Below are 13,832 nucleotides of genomic sequence, written 5' to 3' on the forward strand. Positions count from 1 at the left end.
TCTAGAAGTAACTTAATAAGTGGAGTAGTACTAATTTTTCTTCTTAAAAAGTTACTAGTAGTAATTAGTACTATGGATAGTCAATATGTTCAAAATTACATATATAGAGAACAATATTTAGGGGATAATAATCCTAATTAATTAGTAGTAGGGGAGATAATCCTAAACTACTCACCGTAAATAGTAAGTTAATGAAACTTTTGCCTCGGTTTTTGCGTAAAAGCACAACTCATGATGTATAAATGACACAATATTATACGAATTTAAATTATATCGTGCAGATAAAATATGGAGTTGTGCACACAAACCGTTGCAGCGGATCATGAGGTTAAAATTGCACGTCGATTTGGCAGTCATCATCCTACTGTTTGGAGAGACCATTTTCTTGCCTATGCTGATCTCCCGGTAAATAAATAAATATTTTTATACCGTCAATATACAAAACAAATTCATATGATCATGAGTAACATATTAATTCTCAAATAGGGAGCCAATGAGGATGAAGAAAAGAAACTTGAAGAACTAAAAGAAGAAGTGAGAAATATGCTAGTGATGGCTCCTTCAAATTCTTTGCAAAAACTTGATCTCATCAACACAATCCAACGTCTTGGTGTAGCTTATCATTTTGAAAGTGAAATTGAGGAAGCATTGACTTACATGTACACTCATTATGAAGAATGGATTGGTCATGACCTTTATGATATTGCTCTATGCTTTCAATTACTTAGGCAACAAGGTTATTGTGTCTCATGTGGTAAGTATCAATTCCAATTAATAAACTGATGACAAAATTAATCCATGAAAATATGATCTATCTAGTCCATCCAAATGTTTAATAAACCACTTAATTATTAATTTAAAGGGAAATTACATTGATATAACCTTTTAAAATGATAATTAAAAAGTTACAACTATATATCCTTGTATTCATCCCCCCACAATTTCCCTCTTTGAATTTAGTCTTTCGCACATAATAAATATGAATATTGGACATAATATACTATATACTATATTATGCATGTATGTGTATTGATGTACTATATAATTTAAGTTAAGCTTGTATGTGTAGGGATATACTATATAGTATGTATCATTTTGGAAAATGTTTTTCAAATGGACTTATTTTCTTCAAATTTAAGAAAAATAACTTTCTTACATAACATAAGGAAACAATTTTCAAAACTCTTTTTCAACCTTACCACACGACCCCGACGTAAGATCCAGAATCCAACCTCGACCTAGGAAATGCGCCCCAATCTTGACTTGAGATTGGACCTTGACTCGGGACCCAACTCTCGGGATGAGTTCAGGATTCGAGTCTCGATTCGGGTCCTAGATTGGTTTCGGGATCGAGAGTCGGGTTTTGGTTCGAGGTCGGATCTTTGGTTTCGAGTTGAGATAGGGAGTCAGGTTCCATGTCGGGGTCGGGAGTAGGGAGTCAGGTCTCAAGACTCGACTCTCAACCCCGAGCCAAGACCCAACTCTCGACCTCGACCTTGAGTCGTAACCTGACTCCTAACCCCAACCCAGGATACAACTCCCAACTCCTGACCCAGGACCCAACTACCTGACTCCTACATCGACCACCGAACCTTGCTTGCTCATTGATCGATCCTTTGCCTTTTTTCGTTGCTCATAATATATATGTATATATAATTTGAAACAGATGGTTTTAAGAAGTTCACGGACGACCAAGGACATTTCAAGAAAGAATTGGTTAAGGAGGTGCATGAAATGCTGAGCTTATATGAGGCAGTACAATTCAGAGTACATGGAGAACAAATTCTGGATGAAGCACTGAATTTCACCACCACTCAATTGAAACTAGTTTTGCCTAAATTGAGCAACTCCCAGCTTGCAAAACAAATCTCTAATGCACTCAAGTTTCCAATTAAAGATGGTATGGTGAGAGTAGAAACAAGGAAATACATATCATTGTACCAACAAGATCAAAATTACAATCAAGTGTTACTAAACTTTGCCAAATTAGACTTCAACATCTTGCAAAGATTGCATAAAAAGGAGCTATCTGATATCACAAGGTAATTAGTCATTCAACCTCTCTTTCTCACATTTGAGGTAGAGGTAAGGTCTGCGTACACTCTACCCTTCCCGCCAAACCACACTGAGTATATTATTGTTAATATTGTAGGTGGTGAAAAAAAATGGATTTAGTGAAGGCATTACCTTATGTAAGAGACAGATTGGCAGAGGCTTACTTCTGGAGTTTAGGCACCTATTTTGAGCCTCAGTATAGCGTTGCAAGGAAAATATTGACAAACATTTCATTCCTCACTTCTATTATTGATGATACATATGATATTTATGGGACACTAGATGAACTTACTCTACTCACTGAGGCAATTGAAAGGTAGTAATTCTATTTGTTATATGTATGTATATATATTAATAGCTTACAACATTTTTATAATTGTTCACGGGTGGAATGTTGATGCTTCAGAACAGTTACCATCATATATGAAGATTATTTACTGTGATCTTTTAGATGTTTATGATGAAATTGAGAAAGAGTTGGCAAATGAAAACAAGTCATTTAATAACATATACTTAAATTGATTATCAACATCAATTGACGACAATTTCATTTTAATTTTCTAAAATTTTATTTAATTTTTCAGATGAAAAAGGTGGTGAGGGCTTACTTTCAAGAGGTAAAATGGTATAATGAGAAGAAAGTACCAAGAATGGAGCAATATATGAAGAATGGAATTTCATCAAGTGCTTACCTATTGCTAACAACTACTTCCTGGTTAGCAATGGGAAAGATAGCAACTAAAGATGCATTTGATTGGCTAGCAACTGAACCTCCAATACTTGTTGCTTCTTGTATCATTGGAAGATTACTCAATGATCTAAAATCACATGAGGTATATATATTAATTTATTTACACTAATATTTTATATTATCAGTATGTTAACTTGTTACACAAAAAGGAAAAATCATTCTATTAGACCAATTCAAAAAGAATATGATACTATGGGGTATTTGAAGGGAACTGGCTGGTTTATTTATCTATTGAAGTAGAGAAAAGAGTGAGAGCATTTATTAGACCAATTCAAAGAGAAGAGTCTTAAAAAAATGAGAAGAATAAAGAAAGGAAACTTTATTTTAAAAAAAAAATATGCAACAAAAGCTCTAAAACTTAATTGAAAAAAAAAAAACTATACTGAAAGCTGAGGAAGGAGAAGAAAAAGAAAAAAATAAATAGAAAAAGAAAAAGTTATAAATATATTTAACAAAAAATGTTGCAAAAAAAAAGAAGATAATCTAATTTTTTTTGGTTTTCACACTCCTTAAGAAATGATATACACTCTTTCAGTCAGGTGTTGAAAAAGGGTCCAACTTCAAACTTGCAAAGTTTGAGTATTTCTTTCGACATATCTTAACTTAAGATAATAAAATTCAAAATTCTTCTTTATGTTATTAAATTTCTTATCAAGTTAAAATCAGATAAATATTTTACTTTTTTGAACCCAAATATTGCATGTCTTCATTTAATTCGTCAAATTTACCACATCATCTATGTATACATTTTAATTTTGACTCATTGTCAGAAATTCGTGTTTAATAAGAAATTAAGAATGTATTCATTTGTCTCTAATTTTGTTTGTTTAATTCATATTTAGGAAGAACAAAAAAGAGGAGATGCAGCTTCTGGTGTGGAGTGTTATATGAATGAATATGGTGTTACAAAAGAAGCAGCACACATAAAAATAAGAAACATAATAGTAAATTATTGGAAGGATTTGAATGAAAGAATACTTCAAAATGGATGTGGCTATTATACCAAGGGTTCTGCACTTATGCTCATGCGTATAATTAATCTTACAAGATGCTTATACTTTTTCCAAAAATAACTTGAAAAATGTCATCTCTGAGATACTAGTTGATCCTATTATATAGATTGATGAACTTCAATTAAGGGTTGTTTAGTTACTTGTATTACTTAGTATAATAAATAAATAAATATTTCTATTTATTTATATTTACTTAGATAGAAATATTTATTTATTTATTATACTAAGTAATACAAGTAACTAAACAACCCTTAATTGAAGTTCATCAAATATTTCTATTTATTTATATTTAATTGTTGAAGGGGAGCCTTGGAGTAACTGGTAAAGTTGCTGTCATGTGACCAGGAGCTCACGGGTTCAAGCCTTAGAAACAGCCTCTGGCAGAAATGCAAGGCAAGGCTGCGTACAATAGACCCTTGTGGTCAGGCTCTTCCCTGGACTCCGCGCATAGCGGGCACTTTAGTGCACCGGGCTGCCCTTTTTATTTATATTTACTTGTTCATTATTAATTTGACACATCTGTGAAGGTGCAACAAATTGAATGACAATTTTATTATATCACTATCAAATAGAAATATAAAAATGGCAAATCTTTAGATTGGAATAAAAAGAAGTTAGAATAATAGAATTAGACTGTTGACTTTTATAACTTTAATTCAAAAAACAAATCACTTCTTTAGTTAAAATTTCAGTACCATCAATTACCTTTTTTTAAAATCAATTACTCAGATAAAGTTGTGTTATATTAGCAAAAAAAAAAAAAAGGAGCAGAGGGGTGCTAGACATGAACCCAATACAACATTGAGCCTTGAGTGATGCAATCACTCACAAAAAAACAAAAGGCTTACAAAATCTAGTACAGTTCCTACTGGAAATCTACGAAGAAGAAAATAACTAGCTTATGAGGAGATTTGCTCTATCATATTTACTCCTAATACTAGGCATTTGTCATTTGTCCAATAGAAAGAGACCTTTAACTTGTCTAGGGAGAATGGTATAGAATTGAGTGATGAGCATCTGGTGAGAAGTAGAAGCCAACTTTGCTAAATAGTCTGCAACTTGATTTCCTTCTCTGAAACAATGTTTAGTTTGCATTTGCACTCTGTTTTTGATAATGTTGATGGAGTCAATGAAATGTTTCAGCTTTATATTTGTAACTACATCATTGGCGAGCATATTAACTACCATCAGTTACCTATTCACTACTACTATCATTATCAATGGTCACCATCATCAGACGCACTTCCACTCATTTTAGAGTGTACATAAAATAATACAATACTTTTTACAATACCTGAATATTGAAATGCCTATAAATATTCACTCTTCACTCACAAACACATCAATGCTTGCAAAGCATCATTTACAGTTTTGTCACTGCTAGAAATAAATGTTTTTTCCATCGTTAATTAATAGGAAATTTTTATTATATAACATGATTTTTTTCCACTCATTTTTCATCGAACCAATTCACTGAAAAAACGCATAATAGGAAACAGATTTTATTTGAATCCAACTGCTAAAGCTCTCATTGTTTCCACAGCTGCTGGGATGGCATATTTTGTTGTAGCTGACAAGACTGTTCTCAAAACAGCACGGCAAAACTCCTTCAAACAGGACTAATTAAGGCTCACAATTGAATTTACTAAGTATTTTAGCACTAACAGAGTATCTAATATCAACATTACTGTAATCCCTGTTTAAGTATCACCACGGAGAATACAACAACATACCCAGTGAAGTCCAACTAAGTGGGGTTTGGGGGAAGTAGAGTGTATGCAAACCTTACCACTACCTCATAGAGGTAGAGAGGTTGTTTCCGAAAGACCCTCGGCTCAAGTGCATCAAACCTTAGTAAAGAAAGAAGAGAACAATGAAGAAAGTATAACAGTTAAGTCTACAAGAAAGAAACAATAACTACATTTGGCACGAATGACAATGGTATGACTAATATTACGACAGGCACTAACAAGCCTAAACCTTCACAAAGGCAAGAAATCATCAACATCTATTGTTGTGAATATAATGAAGTTGGTTTTTTCTTAAACATAGCATTTAGCTTCATGACCATTTCAAGACTACAATATATTTTGTTAAAGCTTTACTTACCAACCACTGTTGCAGTGTTTCAATCCATCAAGGGAGTTTAGAGAATAAGTACAAGAAAAACAGAAATAGAAGCCCCAATAAAATTTAAGAGAAACAAACAATCTTCTCTTATTCACTTTTCAGCATGCCATGATCAAAGCCATATATACATTCAGAAAAAAAGGCCAAAGATGATAAACAAACAAAACATTCCTACCAGATAAGACTTGTACTCCTAACAAATTCTAACAGATCTCCCCTCTTCATTAACCAAAAAGCTGCCACCAAAAACTCAACTTTTTTTTACTAATACAACAAACAAACAATGAAAAATCAGCTTTCTCTTAACTCTGATCCTCATCATTCCCAAGATATCTCAGCTGCAGGGCCATTGACTCATCATCGCATTTGTCACCTCTTTTTTTTCCAGCACAATCTCAATCTAAAATGAAAGAATAAAAGATGTCTTACATCAGATATACAGTCACAAAATTTATCCACTAATATATAATTTAGAGTTCAATTACTGAACAGTCTTTTCTTCCTTTCGAGCCGAGGATATATTAGAAATGGCCTCTCATACCCTCCCAAGACCTCCCCTACCTTTGTATATATCATACCCTCCCTGGATCTTCCCACTTGTGTGTAGGAATTACACTGGGTATGTTGCTGGTGTTGTGTACTAAACAGAAATCTGTCTCTGTGCAAAGCATAAATGAGGGGGCTTGACTACATGCGTAAACAAAGATTAATCCTTGGAATATGTCAACTACTGAAACAATAGGTATCTTTTGTGAAACTCAGAACGGTGGACTTAAGAATATGTACCACATTAACAAGAACTTAAATTTGAGCAAAATCTCAAGTTTCAGTTCCCTCTACCCCCCAAACAAAGATGAAGATCTAAGTGATCAAAAATGGGGGCACAACCCTCAGTAGCATATCTGAAACCATACTAAAAGGGAGCCAACTTCAGCTCCGGAGAAGAAGCATTGATAATTGTCTCAGAAGAGCATCAAACAGTTAAAATACATTAAAAAATATGCATGCGTGCCCACACACATATATCTGTATATAAATAAATAAATATATATATATACATAACACATATTTAATCAGATATAACACTCCTCAAGAAGAGAAATGGTGTGCAAAAACATGATTTATAAATATAATAATGTTCAACAGTTTAGTGATCTGAACGTACCCTTGTAGGTATGTTATTCAATCGACTCTATATAGTCTCAGATATTCGTGAACTAGGAAGACTGCAGACGTTTCACTTCCTCCTCAAGTCTTTGCAACCATCTAAATCCAAGGTCGGATCCTGCATTTGCAGCAATTTCAAATTGTTCTCTGGCCAGCTCAATCGGATTAAGCTCAGGATCAACTCCATTCCTCCTTGATATTCTGCTTGATGACCCCCTCTTCACATAAAATTTCGTTATTGATTCTGGAAGTTCCACACCTGAATGATGCCACATGAAATTAAGAATCATATTTTGCTGAGAACAGAAAGTCCAATATATACCCAAACCGGCAGTATATCATCTTCTCTTTCTATACTCGAAAGAATTTCTATGCAATAGTGATAAGTTCATGATACCTTCTCCCCACAGGCTTGACAAATGTTTTGTGGTGATTATTGATCAGCATCCCCAACCCTTTTTATTTTTATTTTTGTTATTTTTCCTTCCACTCTGAGCAAGTCATATTTCCCCATTAGCATACCACTCCAACTATGACATCATGATCTATTTCTTTGCGAAATGGTATGTCATTCTAACGCCTTGGAAAAAAGCTCATAACATATTCCAATAAAGTGTGTTGCATTACTTAAAATTAAGCAGGAACCTCATTAAGTTAACAACAACATACACAATGTAATCCCACAGGTGAGATCTAGGAAGGGTAGTGTGTATGCAGACCTTACCCCTATTTTGTGCAAGTAGATTTTTCAGATAGACAAGAATAAGATGGAAGTCACACCCAGCTAAGTTTGTAACAAGAGGGGATAGTCTCACTATTAGATGTTATAGAATCCTTGTAAGAAGAGCAAGGACATGCTTTTGTTCTTTTTTTAATGTAAATATGTTCCAGCACTGCCTCTGTGCTGATGATATATGCAAACAGCTACTTTTCTCAAAAAAAGATAACAAGACGGGACAATCTACCTGTGAGTAAAAGGGATCCATAAGCTATAGCTGCTCCAGCATGACCCTACATTCAAGCAAAGAAAATTTGTTGGGGATAATTGTAGATAGATTCTTGACTTATTTGCTAGTAAAACAATTTTCTACAAGGTGGAGCCAAATCACACCAATCAGAGTTTGTTAACGTGATATGCTTCCTAAAATGTACAATCCAGTAAGTTGAAAAATCCAATTTTCCATTAAGTTTTATATGAAAAACGTCTTGCGCTACAGCGTGTAATTTTTCATTACATAGTTAGATCCATATGTACTGATTAGTTGCATTCAACAAGCAGTAAAAATGCTCTGTACCTTCTGAGATGCTCTATGGAAACACCACAAAGCAGAGCCAACATCCTTTTTCACGCAATCCCCAGTAAGATACACAGCACCTAAGAGGTAAAGTGCACCTGGATGCAACTGAAAATAAGAAGAATTTTCGCAAGAAATTTAGGGCACTCATGCAAGAAAGAAAAACTTCAACATCACTAATAAAATACACACCTGGTCAACAGCCTTCTCCAAGTAGTAAAATGCTTGCTGATCTGATTGCACATACTCATTCTGTGAAGATCATCCAATATATAAAAACAGTCAAAACTTTTAAAGAATGTCTTTAAGGCAGAACAATAGAACAGGAGGAACTCAATAAGGTAATCGATTCTGCACTCCTAAACTAACAATCTCCTGATGAACATGATGGAGAAAAAATAGATATGCTCGAAACACCTTAACATATTAACCTATCAAAGAAGGAAAGCTTGTAAATGACAGAGCTGACAGAATACATAACACAGACTTGTTTGATACAAACCCACTACTGGAATAGAGCAAGTGAAAAGGCTTCAGATATGTGATTATATTGCTCAAACAAAGTGAAATCAATAAACATTATAAAAACACATATAGAAGGTGTCAGCATTTACTAGCAACAGTTATTGAAATGCTAGAAGAAGCTGTGTCAGTACAAAGCAGTCAAAAGGAGTGTGGTGGTTAACATCAAGAATATTATTCAACATTGAAGGAATGGCACAAATGTGACAAATGGCTATTAGATCCCTTTTGTCCAATGGTAATGACATTAAAGGGCAGCCCGATGCACTTAAGCTCCCGCTATGCGCAGGGTCCGGGGAAGGGCCCGACCACAAGGGTCTGTTGGTAATGACATTGTCTTTCCAAATTTAAAACAGTAAGACTACGCAAAATTGCTGAGTTTTTGTGAATGATTTTGAAGGAAGATATCCTTTCCGAGGCACACTTGCAGTCGGTTCCTCAAGAATTCTTGTACTTTTCCCTCATTCACTAATTTCTACATTTTCCATGTTCATGTACTTCACTTTACAATACCTCAGTGCCCAACACCATATCCAGTGTAATCCCACAAGTTGGATCTAGTGAGGGTGGCGTGTATGCAGCCTTACCCCTACCTTCTGAAGGTAGAGAGGTTGTTTCCGATAAACCCTCGGCTGAAGTAAATAATATCGAAAGACAAGTGTGTAAAGCAAATATAGTAGTGAAGAAGCTATGCTGAAAACAATAGAGAAGAGAACCATGTTGTAGCTTTGTCTTCTCCTTGGTCCTGTAGCATCTTGGTACCATATTAATAAAAACTTTACCCATCAAAAATAAAAAGTCTACTTCATGGAGTTGAGAAAATCCAACCCATATGTTGGTGGGGCAACCCGGTAAGGCATCCATTTGCAACCCAGTCTCGCAGCCATGGAGATGTCTCGCTTTCATTTTGCATGTCTTTAGAACAACAAAATTTGAGCCATGAAGTGTATGGCAACCATTTGATGGTCTTGAATGGATGGTCGTTATCGGGACTGTGATACCCAATTGAGCTCGTCGGTTTTTGTTCAGCACCCCATTTATCAGATGCAGTTCTCCATCAAATTTTAGCTCAAAATGAGGTAATCGGAGAAAAAAAAGGGATTTTTCAGGGTGGTTGACCATTTCCCGTATGCCAATTCTTTTATCTTTAGCTCTAATCAACAGTCTTTTAAGCATATGTATGAGGTCTGTATATTTTATGTATGTATGTGTGTGTGAATTGTGTGACACTTTCTGTCTCTCTATCTGCGACTAGATTGCTCCTGTGTGATTGCATTTTCAGGCAAAGCAGTAGCAAAAGCATAGAAAAGGGGCAGTTAAGCACTTACAGAGTCTCTGGTTAAATTATCTCTTATAAATCAGAGTGTTTTTACACAAAAATGTAGGTCCACCGAGTATGAAAATGAAACCAACAGAGAGAAAAGGGGATTCTTCAAGGGTGGTTACCAACTCTGTTTGGCCTATGATTTTTCCTTTAACCAAACCAACAACCTCTTCACATGAACTAGTACTGTTTTCTTGTTTTCTCTGAGCTTAGCAGTGCCTCTACAAATCAAATCAATTCAGCAGAACTTCTATGTACCTTAACTTCAAAGTTAGCTTTAGTCTCAATTCTTGGAATCACAATTTAAGCCCATTGCCCTACTCGTGGTATTACAATGGGTATGTGGTGGTTGTACAATCTAAGCCCATCAAAACTCATGCATGACTTAGAATTTTGATCAAAAACTTTCAGCAACCTCTGAATGGATCTAGCATGCTATAGCTGGTCATCAAATTAATTTGCATTCTGTACAAGTTCTCTCCTCGCAACCATGGGAGTAGTGACAGAGACATGCAGACTAGCTCCAAATCTGACCACAATTAGTGGATATACTCATAGGCCTTGTTTTAAATTGCAGTAATGAACGAGGGCCAACGTGTGGATAAGAAGAAATTCACAGAAACACCCATTTGATAAAAAATGTTCACTTTTGTAGTTCATGTCATTAGAAGAGTTCACAAGTCATACCAAGAAAAGGAAGATCCTACATGCTAGCCTTGTATGATGTATCACATATCAAGGTGATGTTAGTCAACTTTTGAGTTCTAAAACTCAAACAAGTTTGCGTAGGTGTTAAGATGGTCTGTCACTGAAGCAAGAAAGAGTCTTAACACCATACAAACTCATAGGTGGTATAGGATTAGATATTCTTCTTGACAAAATTGATATGTTCGGATAAAGAAAATCATACCTCGACTCTTAAACGGCAACCTAATTCAAATTGAGCTTCTGGATCACCCATCTCTGCAGCTTCCACCAACAAAGCAGCTCCTCTGTCATTAAAATATAGGAAGAAATTAGCTGCAAGTTTTAACAGTGTAATTCATGAAGAAGTTCTGAAAGTATTGCTCAATTTCACTTTAATTACTCCATGAGAAAGTACCGAAGGTATTACTCAAGTCAATTAATTAACTCCCTCATCTCATAAGGCAATCAAGAAGTTAGATAGGTACATATCATGTAAGTAGTGATCAAGCAAACTGAAAAATCAATTATTTAATAACTAGAAACTTTTAAAAACCTCAATCATACACATGATAAGTTCAAGAATATAAAATGGAAAAGCTTGAAACTTATTAAGTGGAGCATGAAGATCTATTTACTCTTGCTTAGAAGAATGCAATAATAGCATATGAACAATGATAAATGTCTATGCAGATGTCCAATCTTCAGACCAAACAGACAAAAACTTACACAGCTTTGCATGCCCCAGGGACATGGTACTTGAGATGAAGTTTTGAAAGCCAATATCGTGCATGCGTATTTGAGTTGTCTGCTTCTAGGGCCAACTCAAAATTCTCCTTTGCTGTCTAACACATAAGAACCAATGGAAAAAATATTTGATAAGTCAAAGTCAACAAAAAAGAATATTAATGGATAAACTCTACCAAGAAATACATGTCTAAGTATTATTATAAAAGAAAATTAACATACAGACATTCAAATGAAGTTGATTTAAGATTTAACAAACGAAAGGTACTTCTTAGTAAATGTTGATTGGTATAAGAGAGATGTAACCATGTGAGATGGAAAGAAGCAAACAAAATATGCAATGAATTTTCTTACAGAAATGCTATTGTAGTTTAGCTACCAGGCCAATAGTGGATGCTTCTTCAATTTCTGTGGAATACCCTCAATTCTTCCTTAAAACAAAAAAACTAATTGATGTCCTTCGTCATCAAACACAGAAGACAGCAAAAAGCATAAGTTGGGTGCTTGACAAAAGAAGGATCAGAGGGGTCATCTCAAATGCAGCTATTAACCAGCTCTCTTTAGTCTTTACAACCACTAGCATCAACTAACCTCCATGACATATTCAAGAAACTGGAGAAAACCTAATGATCCATCAGCAACTTTGAGCATGTTGCTATCTTCTAAATAGACATACAGCAAGGATAACACTCTATTCTAAGGACATAAATATGAAAATTTGACAACAATGTCTCTGGCGTTAGAAGCAACCCAAGACAAACGGAGATAGTAGCAGGCACTGACAGTGGTTAAACACACACACACAGACACATTAATTTCCTCAAAGAGTACCATAAATAAAAGAATAACTGTATAATGAATTTTCTGCTAATCGTACCCTTAGGGGAGGAATGAGACGTTTGTCATTAAGCTCACAATAATCAATTACTCTATCAACCTCCTGCAGAGCATTCCATCCTCTAGCTATGAACTCCATTGCCTTCTTATTTCTGCTGTGCATTCCTCTCTATCAAGAAGCAAAAGTTACCACTAAAAGAAACTAGAATGCATATCACTACTATCCCAGAATTGGATTGTCTCAGGATTTGAAATGTTTACCTCTGAATGGAACTGGAAAGGATGACGACAAAGCTGTTTAGTGACATTTGGATGATAGCTAAGCTGTTTAGACACGACCCTTAGAAGGAATGATCTGAACATTATCTTCCTGCCTGCATTAAGAACCAGAATCATCTTGGTGTCAAAATCATCGAGAAGCACTAAAGCAAAAACCTAAGAATCACCATCAAGGGAAAATATATCATACCAAGAAAAGGTCAGGAGCTTCTTTTTTTTCATTTTCTGATATATGAATATACCCTATCTAAATTCTTTACCCATACACAAAAAGGTTAATCCGTTTCTCTCAAAGCCATTATTGATGAAAGTTCATAAAACACTAAAATTCACACCAAGAAAACAAATGGGTAACACTATAAACACCTCAATTCAACAAAATGGGAGAAAGAAGAAAGAACTTACTCTTGAGGGTCATTCAATTTCTAGAGAAATCAACAACGATTATCCAAACCCAGGAAAAAAAAAGACCATTTACAGATTTTGAAAGGAAAAACCACAAAAATCAAAGAAATCGATATTCCCAGTAGCATCAATCAATTCAAATAATCCAAGCAGCAGCTTACTTTCTTCATTCAAGCATTAGCGCTATTAGCAATTTTAGTTTTCCATTTTCTAATTTATTGAAAACAGTCTCCTACCCACTTGTTGTATATTCTAATATTTGAATAATTTTGAAGAAAAAGTTGAACTTTTTACCTTTCTTAGCACCTGATGAACTTCATCAATGGCGATCGCTCTAGTTTCTCTTTGTAAAATAAGTCTCGGAGAAGAAGAATAATCTTGAAACAAAATTTGGAATTAGCTTTATTCCATGTTTGATTTGAGGTATTAACTAATTTAGTAGTTAGTTTACTCCGCTATTTACTTTAAAATGATGAAATTACTATCTCATATCAAAAATAAAATAATTTTTTTTTTAATAAAGTATCTTTAACTCAAAAAATATTCTTATTTATTCCATCCTGCATAACAAACGAGCTCAACTAAGACTTTTCACATATTCAAACTCTATGATAAATAAAAAA

General features: G+C 34.6%; 1 protein-coding gene and 1 pseudogene across 2 annotated transcripts; one reads left to right on the plus strand and one right to left on the minus strand.

Moving 5' to 3' along the window:
* The first annotated feature begins 288 nt into the window (after nt 1–288).
* Nucleotides 289–3,925, plus strand: LOC129871514 (terpene synthase 17-like; annotated as a pseudogene).
* A 2,086-nt stretch (nt 3,926–6,011) lies between these two features.
* LOC129871404 (uncharacterized) lies at nt 6,012–13,581 on the minus strand. 2 transcript variants are annotated; one of them, XM_055946313.1, is made up of 10 exons: nt 13,504–13,581; nt 12,787–12,899; nt 12,566–12,694; nt 11,671–11,786; nt 11,168–11,249; nt 8,604–8,663; nt 8,412–8,519; nt 8,082–8,127; nt 7,115–7,375; nt 6,012–6,349 (listed from the first exon to the last, which is right to left on the minus strand). In XM_055946313.1, the coding sequence occupies exons 2-9, from the start codon at nt 12,886–12,888 to the stop codon at nt 7,167–7,169; spliced, it is 852 nt and encodes a 283-aa protein (XP_055802288.1). In that variant the 5' UTR covers nt 12,889–12,899; nt 13,504–13,581; the 3' UTR covers nt 6,012–6,349; nt 7,115–7,166. The 2 variants fall into 2 exon arrangements, with proteins under 2 accessions (XP_055802288.1, XP_055802289.1); XM_055946314.1 differs by lacking the exon at nt 13,504–13,581 and adding an exon at nt 13,371–13,389.
* Nucleotides 13,582–13,832: the final 251 nt, after the last annotated feature.

The sequence above is a fragment of the Solanum dulcamara genome, chromosome 10 (assembly GCF_947179165.1).
Source record: "Solanum dulcamara chromosome 10, daSolDulc1.2, whole genome shotgun sequence".
Lineage (NCBI taxonomy): Eukaryota > Viridiplantae > Streptophyta > Magnoliopsida > Solanales > Solanaceae > Solanum > Solanum dulcamara.